Below are 16126 nucleotides of genomic sequence, written 5' to 3'. Positions count from 1 at the left end.
TAAGAATAAGTCTCCAGGTATTTATTTGAGAGCTGGGTGGTAGGCCCCCAAAGAGTGAAAAACAAACAAAAAAAACCAACTACAGTATCGCCGCCTGGAGGAGCAGCCTCCAGACATCCCAAGGCTCGAAAGGAATCCAAGGCTTCGATGCAAACTAGACTTTTCTATCTAAGAGGGTGAGGGAAAAAGACACTCACACACTGACTCGATGGTTGCCTTCTGACCTTTTCTTTATTCTTCTTTTGCATTCTCTATCATTTTCCTGGAGCTTTCCTTCTCTCATTCTTGATGTTTTCCTTCCAACTCTATCTTTATTCTTGATGTTTCCCTTCTAGTTCCTTCTAACTCTTCCATTCCTGATGTTTTCCTTTTAGTCCATTTTAACTCTCTTTATTTTTTTTCCCTTACAGCTGACATACCCCAGCAAAATCTTTCAGACTATATAAAAATTACAATGTGGTTACCCTCTGTTTTTCAAGTGAATGAATACAAAATAAACAGTAAAAAACAAAACAAAACAAAAAAAAACCACCAGCATGTTTTTCATATCCTTTACATGATTAAATATTTTAAGTATGACAGGTGAAAAACAAATTATCCTAAGAACCCACATTACATTCATAACCAAGTAACTTGTTATAGATTAACTGTGTGAGCAAGCAAGCTATTCTTCTCAGTTGGGTCTTTTACTGGCAGGCTGCATTTTGCAGTTACAAAGAAAGGGCCAATTACTTTATTACTTATCTTGAAAGGTAATATTATAAGGAATCTTAAAGGAATCACAAACCTAAACTTTTATATATGAAAAATAATCAGTCAGCTCTACTTTAAATCTTTACAGTGCATACCCACTCATCAATAGTTTTTTTTTTTTTATATCAGGAGACTGAGGGCAAAAATGGGTACAAGGAATTAATCATCACCTTTGGTCATCAACCAATCCTAGAAAGAAAGGCACGTCAACCAATGATAATTGGGCTGCTTTGTTCTTGTTACCTGAACTTAAAGAGTTCTGCATTCAACTATGGGCCTTTCTAAAGCTTTAAATTATCTTCTTGGGGTTTTCACCTCAAAGCTATTTGATGAAAACATCTTAGTCCAACTTTAAGCTATTTTCAAAGCTTTGTTTCAGCTATTATGCACTCTTAAACCTGTGAACACATGACCCAACATCAAGGTTAAAAGAATTTAAGCTAGCTAGGCTACTGGGACTCAATTGTTTTTCTTTTTCTTTTTTCTTTTTTTTCCTGGAGCTGAGGACCGAATCCAGGGCCTTGCACTTGCTAGGTAATCACTCTACCACTGCGCTAAATCCCCAACCCCTCAATTATTTTTCTTAGTCATTAACCTAAGCCACAGTCTATACGGCTCCTCAATAGAAACTCGTATGGTCTAGCTGTGTGACACTTCCTTGTTTTATTTTTTTTAATCCTCAAAACTCTATTTAAATTAACATTACTATTATCAATTAGACAGTACGGCTTAGGAAGAAATCATCTTCGTAATCCACCACAGGTAAAAGTGCCCAGCAGAACAGAATGTATCCATGAGATAAACACACTACATTACAGGCAGTGGGAAAGGATCTCCCCACACCCATCCACACCATGCCAGATACCAAAGAAAAGATGGCAGTAGCCAACATGTGAAGGCACAGCAGAAGCAAAAAACATTCTGGGGTCTGTGGTCCCAGGGCCTTGCCTAATCCGAGATTCACCCATCAGGGATTTTCCTCCTGTTGGGCTGACACCCCGAAGTCAGTCGCCACCTGCTGCTCCTCTGACGTGGCCACTGGCACTACAGCCAGGTTGGCTAGTGCCTGAGACCTGCCTGTCTCCACCTCCCCAATCCTGGGATTACAAGCACTGCAACATGCCCAACTTGATTTTGTGTGTGTATATATGTGCGTGCGTGCGTGCGTGCGTGCGTGCGTGCGTGCACGCCCGTACGTGAGGGTGGAGGCCAGAGGACAACCTACGGCAGTTGGCTTTCTCCTTCCGCCGTGCTGATGGAAGTGATCTGCTGATCTCCTTCAGGACGTCAGGCCTAGCACCGAGTGCCTCGACCCCAGGAGCCATCTCACCTGCCCATGCCCAGCTTTCCTTCTTCTGTGAGTTCTGGGGATTGAACTTAGGTCCTCATGCTTGCAAGGGAAGCACTGCCCGGATCTCCCTGGCTTTCCATCCCCTAGGTATGTGTGGTGAGGGAAGGAGAAGGGACCCTCATGCCCACAGACTGTAGCCGACTGCCATTCTGTACTGACTCTAATGTTCAGCTAGGGCAAGGTCACTTTGTGACCTTGGGCAACTCATTGAGGTTGGGCCTCACTCTACAGTCCGTGTGCGGTGGTTTGGATGATAGTAAGCCCAGCAGTCTCCTATATCGAATGCTTGGTCCTCAGCTGGTGGACCTCTGGGAAGGGTTAGGAGGTGTGGCCCTGTTGGAGGAGGTGTGTCAGTGGGGGTGGGCTTTGGGGTTTCAAAAGCCCACACCATTCTAGTTTAGCTCTTCTTCTCCATCTCATGCTTTGTGGATCAGGACGTAAGCTCTCAGCTACTGCTCCAGCACCACGTCTGCCTGCCTGCTGCCATGCTCCCGGTTGTGATGATCGAGAACTCTGGCCCTCTGGAGTCCTGAGCCCCAGCCGATGTTTTCTTTTATAAGTTGCCTTGATCATGGTGTCTCTCCACAGCAATAAAAAAGTAAATAAGATGCCGTGGCTACATTCTATAAGCCCTTGTTTGACCTTGTGTTACCTTACGGGCTGCTGCCTCCACTTTGGAACAGATAGTTTCCTGCCTGTCAGCTAGACACAATGAACTCATTTAATCTATTGTTCTAGTCACCGGAGGAAATTGACACCCACACATTGAACAAACCTGGAAATAAAATCTACCTTTCCTTGGACACTGGCAGTTAGGCTTGGCAATCAATGCAGTAGCAATGGCAGGGGTGGGGTTCTGTCTCGGAGTCCCTGCCCATCGCAACTGTCACCCACTGCCCACACAGGGCCTCGTGGAAGGGCTTGGGTTCAACCAGTTGTCACATGGCCTCTTGTTCTCCATCTTTCCTTCCCCCAGGACCAGGGATTGAATCCTAGGGGCTCATACATGCTAAGCAAGGGTTCTACCACCAGGCAGAGATAAGTTGGTACCCAGCAGTTCTGCCCATCCTGATGATGGGAGGCACCAAGTTATCTGGAGCACTTCCCTCTCCTCACCCGCCCAGGGCTGACCTAAGGGTGGCTAATGGTGGTCCAGCCTACCGCAACTGCTACAGCCTAGGATGCTTCTGTAAACATCCAGGTTCCCACAGCCCCTCTTTGACCTGAAGAGCCCTTGGTGGTCTCTGCTTTATGCATTTTCCACACAGGGGCCTGGGGTAACCGGTGGGATATGTAGTGGGAAGGAGGTTTATGACCAGGAGCTATCATGCACCAGCCAGGACTGAAAGGACCCCTTTAAACGCACAATTAGATGGGTGACAATCCACTAAAAGTTCATGGAGGAACTTGACACTTTATAAAATGCTATGGCTGGATGTGACGATGCATGCCTGTAATTCCAGCACTGGGATCATACAGGGAGGCTGAGGCAGGGATCAAAACTTAAAGAATTTGTTTCAAAAAAGTAAATTAGGCCCACCTGGGCTACAGAGTGAGTTCCAGGAAAGGCACAAAGCTATACAGAGAAACCCTGTCTTGAAAAACCACTTGGTAGCCCAGGCTGGCCTCGAACTCACAGAGATCCGCCTGTGTCTGCCTCCCCAAGTGCTGGGATTAAAGGACACACCAGAGCTTCTGTCGTGGGTTCCACTGCTCTCCCAGGGGCAGAATGAGGCATTGGAAAAGGGAAGGCCTGGATATATTCAAGAATAAATGCTCGGCAGTGGTTTAAAGACAGGATAGAGGGGTAATGAAGATCTAAATAAAATAGAGTAAGAAGAGAGTAGAGGGAGGAAACATAATCAGGATATATTATATGAGAAAAGAATCTATCTTCCAATAAGGGGGTGGGGGAGGAAGGAAGGAAATGCCTAACAAGTCAGATCTTATGGAGGCAGTTTCTTAGTTAAGGTTTCCTCCGCTCAGGTGACTCCAGCTTGTGTCAAGTTGACATAAAAACCAGCTGGCACCTCAGGTGAAGGTACCTGCAGCCCGGAGGGACTGAATCTTGAATCCAGGCCTCACGCACCAGGCAAACACTCTGCCACTAAGCTGTAGTCCCAGCTCTTATTTGTTAAATTCCGTGTGTGTGTGTGTGTGTGTGTGTGTGTGTGTGTGTGTGTGTGTGTGTGTGTGAAGGAATGGAGACAGGGTCTCCTGTAGTTCAGGCTGGCCTGATCTTATGTCTACCTCTCAAGTGCTGGAATTAACGGGCATATGCCATCATGTCTGGCTATTTACCAAGTCTTCAACAAGAACAGATTTTTCCTATGATCCTTTGCTCTCTGGAACAGTGTGGGTGCAAAACAACAGCAGAATTGACAGTTGTGGAGAGCCAAATTCTAACTTAACTAGGAGCCTCCTGCTTAGCAAAATGAAATTGTCGAAACATGTGATTTCCTCCTCACCCCCGCGCGGTCCAGCACTGCTAGGCAGCAGCCAACGCTCCCCAAGTGAGAAGGTAATGCTGCCATGCTCCCTCTCATCATCCACATCCACGATCCACGTGCAGGTTCCCGAGATGGGAGAGCTGATTCATCCTCATAGGATTGGCACCCTGGCACCAACCCGCGTCATTGCTCACAGTCGGGCTGAACACTTCACCTCCTCAGGAGCCCTCTCTGGGACAGTCTGGGAGTCCCTTCCTAAAAGCACACGGACAGCCACCTGCTTCTACAGAGTCCTCTGCATTCTGGGCGCCAGCATGTCCACCCTCCCCTGGTGGCTAGGTCCTTTCAAGCAGTATAGATGGTATTTGTCCACACTAATACCAGCAAGCCTCGAGGTCAGGACAAGAAGGCCCTGCCTCTCCAGAGACTATTTCCTCCAGCAGTTTCGTTCATAAATACTTAACAAGCCTCCACAGAATCTTCTCTACCTGTGTATTTGTCACTCAATAATTCAACTGGCCACAGGCTAAAATCAGTCAGAAAAAAAAAAAAAAAAAAAAAACCAACCAGGTTTGTGATGCGCATGTGCAGAACTGTCTTGTCGTTATCCCCTAAACAATGTGGGGTCACAGCCATTCATTCAGCGTTTATACTCACTTAGGTGCTCCATTGAGAGCCGACTCTGAGTGTACTGGAGGCTACATGTAAGTTGTACTAATTCTTTCCACTCTGTGCAAGGGACTTGATCATCGCTTCAGGGCTGGTAATTTTGTGTCCTGGCACCCGTCCCTATGGATCTGGAGAGGTGACTACTACTTTCTGGTTTGGAAAATAGAGGGACCATCTCATACCCCATACACTTTTAGGTGATTACTGTTTGGACAAACACTGTTTTTTGAGACAGGGTTTCTCTGTGTAGCCCTGGCTGTCCTGGCCCTCACTTTGTAGACCAGGCTGGCCTCGAACTCACAGATTCACCTGCTTCTGCCTGCCGAGTGCTGGGACTAAAGGAGTGCACCACCATGCCTGGTATTGAACAAATACTCTTAAGCCACAAACACCCACCCCACTGGAACAAACAACCACGCTCCCTGAAATCCAGAAAGCTTCCCATCTGCATGGGAGGCACCAGGGGGCAGGGGAGGGAAAGAGGGAGACAGCCCTCCACCTGTTCCGCTTCCTGTCCAACTGAACCAGGCGTTTAGACTCTGGGGAATCCAGTCACTGGCAGAGAGGGCACTAAGACATGAGAGGTCCTCTAGACTAAGAACACAGACCAGGATGGGGTCAGAGGATAACAGAGGACAAGGTTGTACGTTACAGCCGGGGACATTGACTGGAGGGTGGGGTCTGGTGGCCAGGTTGGCTGAGAACAGAGGTTCCGTGCTCTGTAGAACTCACTGAAGTGTCTTTGCGTAGTTGTTGCTATTATTATTATTATTATTATTATTATTTAAGATTTTATTTATTAGTATTATGTGTATGTGTGCCAAAAGGCCAAAGGACAACTTTTTGTTGTTGATGTTTTCTTGTTTTTATTTTATTTTATTTATTTTATGTGCATTGGTGTTTGCCTGTGTACATTGTGTGAGGGTGTCTGATCCCCTGGAACTAGAGTTATAGACAGTTGTGACCTGTCATGTGGGTGCTGGGACTTGAACCTGGGTCCTCTGGAAGAGCAGCCAGTGTTCTTAACCACTGAACCATCTTTCCAGTCCCTGCTTGTTTTTAGATAGGGTTCTCTACACAGCCCTGGTTGTCCTGGAACTCACTATGTAGACCAGGTTGGCTCTGAACGCACCTTCCTCTGCCTCCCAAATGCTGAGACTAAAGGCATGTGCAACTATGCTCAGCTTCAAGAAAAATTTTGTCAAGTTGGTTCTCTCCTTCTACTTTTATGTGGGTTCCCAGGTAAACTCCAGTTCTCGCCAGCTTGGGTGGCAAGCATATTACATCTTAACAGCCCTGGTGGTTTTTATTATGACCAGGGCAAGGAACATAATCTTTCACCATGACCCCAAATAGACACCTGAGTGTACACACAGTAAAAACTAAAATTAAAAGTCACAAAGTAACAACTGACTGGGTTTCATGAGGTGTGTACCCTGATATTTTCTACTCTATTAAAAAGATTGCTGGTCTCAACCCACAAATTTACCATTACAGCTCTCCAGTGGATCACAGCCTGCAACTGAAATGATCAGCCCGACTTGGTCTTGGGGACTTCAGAGGCGTTTTGAGGCCTCTGAATCCCTGCTCTGTGTTGTGGTTGTGCTTTCTAGGCAGTGAGCTGCCGACGCTGCGTGCTGTGCCCAGGGGGTAGCCGGGCAGGTGGCTCTAACAGAGAGGAGAGCATAGAGAAGCAGGGTCACAGCCCAGAGACTGTCTGCACAACCCGTGCAGACACACGCCTCATAGCCACGACACCCGAGGACACTCACCACCAGAAGACACCAAGGACACGTGCCCCCCCCCCACCGTGTGGGCCTCAGAAAACAAACCGAGTATCCCTCTCCCTCCTAATCGGCACACCCTGCAGAGGGCCCAGGACATCTTCTCTCCATGAAATGCCACCCCCAACTCTTCTCTCTCGCCCCGGAACAGCCCTAAGTGTGGAGTGGGGTCAGAGGGCAGCACTAGCGGGAAGAACAGGGTGGGTGAACTGACCAGGGATGCTACACATGGCAGTCTTCCAGGGCCCGGAGAGGAGGCCTGGTGAGGGGAAGTCCCTCAGGGCTGGGGGTGGAGCTGTCCCTCTGAAAACTTACAGCTGGTTCAGCCCTCGCCCTGTTTGCTGAATGAAAAAGCTTTACAGTAACTCAGAAATCTCAAAGCTATTTCTGGGGTGGACGAGATGGTTCAGAGGGTGAAGGTGCTTGCCACCAAACCTAACAACCTGGGGTTGATCTCCAGGACTCATAGAGTGGAAGAGAGACTCAACTTCTCAACTCTCTCTCTTCCTTTCTTTCTCTTTCTTTCTTTCTTTCTTTCTTTCTTTCTTTCTTTCTTTCTTTCTTTCTTTCTTTCTTTCTTTTTCTTTCTTCCTTCCTTCCTTCCTTCCTTTCTTTCTTCCTTCCTTTCTTCCTTTCTTTCTTCCTTTCTCTCTCTCTTTCTTTCTCCTCTCTCTCTCTTCCTTCATTTTTCCTTTTACTTTTCCTTTTTCTTTGAGACAAGCTCTCTCTTTATACGGCCCTGGCTGTCCTGGAACTCACTATGTTAAACCAGGCTGGCCTCAAACTCACAGAGATCCGCCTGCCTCTACCTCCCAAGTGCTGGGATTAAAGAAGTGCACCACTGTGCCAGGCACGAGAGAACCAACTTCTGCAAGTTGTTCCCTGACCTCTTCATATGCACTGGGGCTCATGTCCCAACCCCCATAAAATAAATAAATAAATGTAATAAAAATCCCATGGCAGAAGGTTTTTTTAAAAAGACATTTCTCATAAAAAATTTGGCTTTATTTTATCCATCACCGCTTTAAAGTTCTAAGGGGAAACAAGTCACTTTGAAGATATCCCAAGCTCTGACTGTAATTACAGTCTAGTGGGAGATGAACTGGAGCTGGCGGACAGCACAAAGCTCTTCCCACTGAAGGACGAACGGTCCTTGTGTTCACTGGCGACAGCTCCCCCTCCTACTCTGGGGCTTGTCTCACTCCAGAAGGGCTATGAAGGATGTGGTACGTCCTTCCCATTGATTTGGAAGCAGAACAGCCGCTGGGTAACTAGAAGAGACCCGGGAGAATTGGGGCAACTCGGCAGGGTACGATGGCTGCCTCGGTCCGTTCCCTCTCTCTAGATGAGAACAACCAAGTCTCCTGCAGCAGTCTGATGACTACCTGAGGTTAGCTGGACACCGCTAGAGCTGCTGCTGCTGCTTGGGGACAGCCAGGAGTCTTTGCTGGATAGAGCCAGCTCCCTCCCCACCCATCTCTGTAGTCCCCAGCACTGGCCTCTGACTAGGGCTTAAACTGACTAGGAAACAGCCTAGGCACTGAGGTCCCTTTTACCTGACCAAGTGTGCAAAAGGAACTTGGCCACAAAGGCTAGGAGGACCTCTCAGAGAGGGGCCTCAGTTTCTCCATGTATCAAGTGAGGATATGCATCACAGATTTGCTAAGCTGTAAGCACATGTGACAAGTTGTTATTGTCATTCCCTAGAAAGGCAGAGGTGTGTGTGTGTGTGTGTGTGTGTGTGTGTGTGTGACAGTGAGCCAATGTGGCTGGTCCTTGCTGTGGCGCTGCTCTGAGGGAGAGGAATATGAAAGTGTCTGGACCCTAGGTCTTGCCTGACTTAGTGACAGTCACTTTATGGGCTGCAGCAGACATTCAGTCTTCGCTCAAGCTTGACAGACACTTTTTTTTTTCTCTCATCCCTGATCACCTTCTGGGGTAGTCAGAGACGACCCAAGTACCAAGTGGCCACTGACTCCATATCACTTTCATTCAGAGAGCTGCCCAGAACCTTGTCCTGGCTCACCTGCTCATCTCTGGACTTGGCACTGACCCCAGGAGCCCTTGCCCGATGACTGGCTCACTTGGATCAGCTGCAGGAAGTGGCAGAGGCAGAGGAAGTGAGGGGCCAGTGAAAGGCAGAGCCGGGACAGACAGAGAGCTTGGGTGACTGGGGCGGCACAGACGGGAGACCTCGCGGTACAGGGCACCCGGGGGACGCTCTTTCTGCTTAGAGACGACGACGACGCAGAGGACCAAGTGACTAGTGAGCCAAGTCAGGCCAGACTGCTGAGGGGACCCCAGGCCTCGGGAGTGCCCGTGGCCAAAGGCTTCTCTGAGGCCAGTGGGCCGGGGGAAGGGGCCCTCACCACAGACACTGGGCTGAGGTTCACAATCATGGGTTTTTTCTTGTGCAGTCTCTCTATGCAATCTAATGCTCTCTCGTAACACTTAGGAGCTCATTTTACTCATGGGTCAGAGAAGGGGGTGGGGGCAGCGAGATGCTCCATTGTCAAAGGTGCCTGCTGCCAAGCCTGGTGACCTGAGTTCAATCCCCAAAACGCACACGGTAGAAGTCGTCTCCTGCCCTCCACATATACTCTGTAGTGCGCGCGCACGGACACATACGTACAATAAATAAATAAATGTAATTTAAAATTAAAAAATAACAGTAACAAAACAACAGACCTAGAACTGGAAAAGGTCAGCTGGTTTCACCTCTTCCCAACCTGGCCAGGTCAGAAGTCTTGCCCACAGACAGCATCCTGGATACACAGGCACTGACTACCACACAAGGCATTCCCCTGCCGCAGCCCAAACCACTCCGAAGGCCATTGCCTTTTATCAAGTGGCATAAAGGGCCATAAGAACACTTGGGAAAAATCAGAGTGGAGCTGAAGGGGACTCGAGGTCACGTGGCTGCTACCGGAAGAACAGCCGTGGATGACAGAGACGCAGTGAGAGGGCGAGATGGGGCCGGGGGAACTAAGAGCCAGGCAGATGAGGACACAAAGGGACAAGTGAGCATCTGCTCTCTCTGGGGACATCCGGCTCCTAGCTGGAGAGGACGCTCCGTTCTGTGAGGTCCCGGCGTGGCAGACAGGCACTGTACGGAGGGAGGGAGGGCACACTCTAAACCTTAGCAGAGCCCAGCCTCTGAGGGCTGCTGTGCATAGGAGGTACTGGCCTGATGCGTCCTCACAGTGGGGGCCCTGAGGGACTGTTCTAAGCAGGACCAGCCTGCCCCCCCCCCCGCCGCCGCCCCCCCGCCCCGCCCTGCTACTTGCTGTGAGGACAGAAGATTCAAGTAGGGCTCAGTGTACAGGGGCTTGTGGCTAAAGGGGACTGGAGACAGCCTAGGGTGGTACGTGAAAAGCTAGGGAGACGGGGTTCGAGGCCCACACTGTCCTGAGAGGTTCAGGACTGGGCTATGGGGAAAAGCTCAGGCTGCTGACGGAGGTGAGTGTCTGAGCTAGCACCTGGCAGGTGGCAGGGCTGGGCAGTGGTTACCGTCCCAGGCTCATTGTCTGCTCAGGTGCCTTGGCCTGGGCAACGTCAAGTCTGCCCACAGAAAAGAAATCCCAGCGCTCCGCGCTCTGCAGAGCCTCGGACAGCAGCAGCCACGCTCACCCACGATCTCATTCTCCTCCAGGTTGATGGTCTCCAGTTCGGGCAGGGTGGTCAGCTGCTCCGGGAAGTCTTGGAACTGGTTCCGGGACAGGTCGATGGCCCTGAGGTGCTGCAGGCCGTTGACCTCGTTGGGGAGGCGATGGAGGTAGTTCCCTTCCAGGCGGAGTTCTGCCACAGGAGGAAAGGGGGGAAAGTTGGGAGGGAAGGGGGCCTGCCCAGAGGCCACCAGGGTCGCCGCCAGTGCTCAGGCCGGGAGGACAGTGAGGATGACCCTGCCACACAAGAAGGCCCCAAGAGGATGGCTCCAGGTCTGTTTGCCCCCCACCACTGCCCAGGGCCTTCTGCCATTATTCCAGCAGAGGCACCCCCACGTTGGCTCTGTGGGAGGCTCTCCTGACAGAAGCTGGGACCCAAAGATCCAGGCGTGATAGCTCCCGTGGACAGGCCTTGTGGTCACGACCTTTCTTCAAGGCCCTCTTTGACAGCCAAGTTCTGTCACATGTCCTTGTTCCTCACCCAGCCGCTACCAACCAGATGTGGGCAGGCTGCTCCCCCCCCCCCAGTGGTCACTGTGAGGCTGACCAGTGGCCTGTGGAAAGGGCCCTCAACAGCAGGCGTGGACAGCACTGAGAGATGGACCAGGGCGGAAGCTGAAGCTGAGAAGCTTAAAAAAAAAAAACAACCCTCCTGGGCCAGACATGGTGGTGCACGCCTTTAATCCCAGCAGAGGCAAGTGGATCTCTGTGAGTTCAAGGTCAGCCTGGTCTGCAGAGTTGAGTTTCAGGACAGCCAGAGCTACATAGACAGACCCTGTCTCAACAAGAAAGAAAGGAAGGAAGGAGGGAAGGAGGGAGGGAGGAGGAAGCAAGCAAGCGGGGGAGGGGGGGATAGATGACTCCCTCTGTCTGTTGTGTTTTGAAAATGTCCCTACTGCTACATGCCACACTTGAGATTTTTCCAGCCTTTGAATTCTTTAACTCGTAGAGAAAAGGACTCTTTCAAGACCCTGAGATGGTAACAATAACAGTAAAGAAAAGTAAGGAAATAATGAGCATGAGCATAGACAACAGGAAGCAGCTTCATTTGAGGGAGGCAGGGATGCTAGTGATTGGAGGGGACCTTGGAAGACACCGGGGATGTTCTACACCTTGGCTAACCTGAGAGGCTTCTATTTGTCTTAATGTTTCTATTGATTATTTAGAAACTTCACATAATACATCTCATCACATTCACTTCCCAATCCTCCCAGGTGTACCCCGGACCCCTGTGACCTTCCCTAAAAACAAAAGAAGAAAAAAAGAAAAAAAAATACCAAGTCCAATTTGTGTGGCTCCTATACTGGAACATGGCCAAACTCCCAGTGGCCTACCTACCCCTTAAAGAAAATGGAGTTCTCTGCCTGCATCCCCATCAGAAGCCATCAGCTGTGAAGAGCTATCATAGTTTTTAAGAGTTCCCTTCAATGGCTTCCTATCTACACTGTTTCTTTTCTTTTCTTTTCTTTCTTTCCTTCTTTCTTTCTTTCTTTCTTTCTTTTTTTGGAGGCGGGGGAGGTTGTCACAGAGAGGCTTCTATTTTGTGGCGATCTGTTTAGCACTGTCCATTTCATATCCGCCTCTGCCTTTTATTCTAGTCAACAAAACACAAGAGAAGCACAAGGCAGATATTAACTGCGTGGCTACAGTATGACGGGCAGAAACACAGTTCACTAAAATACGGTGCCGTGCAGGAAGGGAGGAGGGAGGAGGCTCCCACAGGGGCCCTCGTATAGGAAGAGGCAGACACAAAGACAGAGCCAGGACGAAGAGGGTGGAGGGTAGGACACCGGGCTGTGACAGGGATCGGTGGCTGCTGCTGGAATGTAACACTCAACCCGGCCACCTCGGCTGACTTAGTCATTTTGCCTCCTTAGATCCCAGCTTCCTCTCCTGAGACAGGAGCTGGCAGGCGCCTGCCTCACGGGGATATGGAGAAGAACTATGTCAGTTCACACGGGAAAAGCACCAGGACATGGATGGAACAGGATCTGAGTTTCTGGAGTGGGGAAAGGCCATTCGGGGAGCGAGACCATCCACATGTGACTGTACACTAGCCTGCTTCTCTATGATACAGGTGCCCCAACTCTGACCCAAAGGAAATGGAGACCCCAAAATGTCACATCGCGTCCCTCAGCTCTTCTACCCAGCACCAACTTTGTGGACATGTGACCAATGCAGTCCCATAGGGTCCCATTCCTTTGGAGCGGAGTGCCCATATGCGGTATTTTCTGTTTGTTTTGAGACAGTTTCTTTCTTTCTTTTTTTGGTTTTTCAAGACAGGGGTTCTCTGTGTAGCTTTGCGCCTTTCCTGGATCTCACCCTGTAGACCAGGTTGGTCTCGAACTCACAGAGATCCGCCTGTCCCTGCCCCCTGAGTGCTGTTCATCATACAGCCTCAGTTGACCTCAAACTCAAAATCCTCCTGCCTCAGCCTCCCAGGTTCTGGGATTACAGGTGTGTCCCACCATGGCTGGCTCCCATGTATCATCTTGAAAGTCTTCATCATTTTCCGCAACTGTTTTGTGATGTCTGAGTTTCCATGGAGGCCTGCCTCCATTTCTGGGCTGTCTACAGCCCCACTTCCCTCTCCTCCGGGCCTGTGTTAGGCCTCGCTTAGACTTATGCAGCCCTCCACCTCCGGTAGGGAACACCAGAGTCAGGCCTGTGTATCCTGTGTTGTCTCAGGCTAGAACACAGTGACTGTCCCTCATCCCACCCCTGCCCAGGGACCTTGGGCTGCAGTACTGTAGTGTACCTGGTGTGGGTGGCCAGTTGGAGACTGAATCTTGGCAGGACTGACACTCTGGGCCATCCCTGCCGCAGGTACCAAGCAGGTCTTGATGCCCAGGGGTGAAGATGGGGAGCTGCAGTTGTCTGTCTGCTCAAAGTTGGGGGGCTCTCGGTGGAGGGGACACCTGGCGTGGCAGTCTAGCATCTGCTAAGAGCCGAACAATCGCCATCAGGCCTGACATGCACATGCTGGCAACCTGGCTTCGTGGGTGGTCCTGGGCAGGGATGGGATGAGGGACAGCCTGCTTCTCTTTTTCCTTTTAACCTGCCTGAGCCTGGCTGGAGTCTGGTCTCTCGGGCCCACTCACAGCACCTCTGGAAGCCAGCAGTAAAACACAGGTTGTCCAATTCCAGGGTTTTGCGTGTGCGCTCACTGCCCCAGTAATTGCACTTCAAACAGGTTTTGTGTGACATTAAGATGAATGGCATAACTCACCCTAAGTCTTTATTTTTGCCTCGGTGCTAAGTGGCAAAATGAAAAGCAGCGTGGCAAGCTCTTTGAGAGGCAGCCAGAGAAAGCTTTCTATTTATCTTACAGTACTTCCCCCAGGACAAGAGTCTAGCACTCCATCTCTGTGGCCAGCCCAGCCCCTTCCTCTGCGCTCCATGTTATCACAGGGCTCCTGTGATGTGGACCTGGGTTGATGGCCTGCTCTGTGGTCCCTACAGCTCACCTTCGGGCTTGTCACAGCAAGGGTTCAGAACCGTGTCCCCTTTTGGCAGGGCCTCTGTATACGCATGCCTACACACATACACACGCACACATCATTCTAGACACACTGTAAGTCTTCTGCTCTGTTATGATAACACAGGAACTGCATGTGATTCTTCATTTCTATGTCCAGCCTCTTTCTGGGCTTATATGGTCACTCAGTGAGTACCCAATGAGTGATGGGAGGGGATGTCAGGTGGTGCCTCCCAGCGTCCTGTCTTTGGTAACATCCTGAACTTAAGGTCCCATGAGCAAATCCAAGGCCTGTTCCATGCAACCAAGATCGACCCCTTTAGCAGCTAGACCAATGCATAACCATGTCTGAATCATAAAACACCCTATGTCACGGTGGTACATAGCTGTCATTCAAGTAACCAGGGGCAATGCTAGACATCTAGCCTACTGTGCCTTGGCCAAACAGCATTTCCTCATGCTGAGCAGGTTGCTGCCTTGGGGTCCTCATAGTTTGATTGACTGATTGATTGATTCATTCATTCATTTCTTTTATTTTCCCTTCCTTTCCTCCTCCTTTCATTCCTTCCCTCTTCCCCCTCCTTCCCTTATTCTGTTTCTTTTGGGGCAATAGATCTCATGCAGCTAGGGTTAGCCTCAAATGCCTTAGGTCACTGAGCATGACTGTGATCTCCTGATTCTCCTACCCCGACCTCCCATTTGTTAGCATTACAGGTGTTCACCACCCCTCATGTATATTTGGTATCAGGGATCAAACTCAAGAGCTTTGTGAATGCTAGGCAAATATTTTACAACTGGACTACCAACCTAGCACCCCACACCCCACACGTGGTGGTGGGGCTTCACCCTGTCGTCCTGCCTGCCTGGAACTCGCTATGGCCTCAAACTATGCGTGGTCCTCTAGTCTCGGCTTCCAAGTGCTGGTGCTAAGGGCAGCCTTCACTTCCTGTTTTCTAGAATGTTCTCAATGGTTGTGTGCAAGCCCTGCTGCCTCATGCGATCTTGTGTCTTCACTCAAGCATCCTAAAGTGGGACTCCCTCCCCCTGGTCACTGGCCTTTCCCTTCGGTACCTGCCTCCAGAGACCCCCCATTTCCTAAGTGTACTTGCTTGTCAACACTCTGCCTCCTGCTGTGAGAACGGAAGCTGCACTAGAAAAGTGCAGTCCGGAGGGAGCACTCGAGAATTCCCCAAGGGTCCAGTATGCAGTGAGCACCCGAGAATACTGGGCAGGTAAACAAATGAACAGGTGAATGGATTTCAGCATCACCCTGACAATGCTGCAAAGTTCCTGTTCTGAATACATCACAGTTCTTCCTGAAATTGATTTGTTCCTTTATCAAAAAGAGAAAAAAAAACCTATTATTGCTTTCTATAAAAAGTACTGTTGTTCATATCTTACTGAACACTGCTGCTGAATGAAGACTTCGTGCCCTAGGCAGAATACAGCGGAGAGGAAGGCAGAGAGGACATTCACAGCGGGGATGCCCCGGAGCCTCTCAGAAGCAGGGGAGGATGAGCCCATTTTCCCAGGCTGCTCACATTCTTTTCAGTGTGTTTCCCAAAGCTCCCACTTTCCAGAAACATGCTGTGCAGCTGCATTTTCTGCCACTGCCTGCAAAGCCTAACAGGCCACTTAGAAGTTGGCTGGAACTCACTCTGTAGGTCAGACTGGCCTCAGACTCACAGAGATCCACCTCCTGAGTGCTGGGATTAAAGGTGTGCATCACCACACCCAGACTGACTTTGAACCCCAGGATATCTGGCTCTAGAGCTTGTGTTCGTGTACAGTACTCACTGCGCCATGGGAGGAAGTGCAGAGGGACTCTCTCCCTGGCATGGGGCATAGACATCCATTAAAAACCTGGCAGATAAAATCTGGGAGTGGAGAGAGGGGAGGAGCGAATCCTGGGGAGGACGAGGCATTATATGGTGGTGCAGGCATGCTTACGCACCCAGTCACAGAATGAAAAACAG

At 49.9% G+C, this 16126-nt stretch overlaps 1 protein-coding gene across 3 annotated transcripts in view; it reads right to left on the bottom strand.

Moving 5' to 3' along the window:
• Nucleotides 1-16126, bottom strand: part of Lrrc20 (leucine rich repeat containing 20) — a 103584-nt gene that overhangs the window by 20350 nt on the left and 67108 nt on the right. For 2 of the 3 annotated variants that reach the window (XM_028886170.2, XM_037199489.1), the window contains exon 4: nt 10638-10805. The exons of the other annotated variant lie outside the window; for it this stretch is intronic. In XM_028886170.2, coding sequence (XP_028742003.1) covers nt 10638-10805 — 168 coding nt within the window. The remainder of the gene's footprint in view (nt 1-10637; nt 10806-16126) is intronic. 3 annotated transcript variants of the gene reach the window in all.

This window comes from Peromyscus leucopus, chromosome 16_21 (assembly GCF_004664715.2).
Source record: "Peromyscus leucopus breed LL Stock chromosome 16_21, UCI_PerLeu_2.1, whole genome shotgun sequence".
NCBI classification, from domain to species: domain Eukaryota; kingdom Metazoa; phylum Chordata; class Mammalia; order Rodentia; family Cricetidae; genus Peromyscus; species Peromyscus leucopus.
This window is presented reverse-complemented; position numbering and strand designations above follow the sequence as displayed.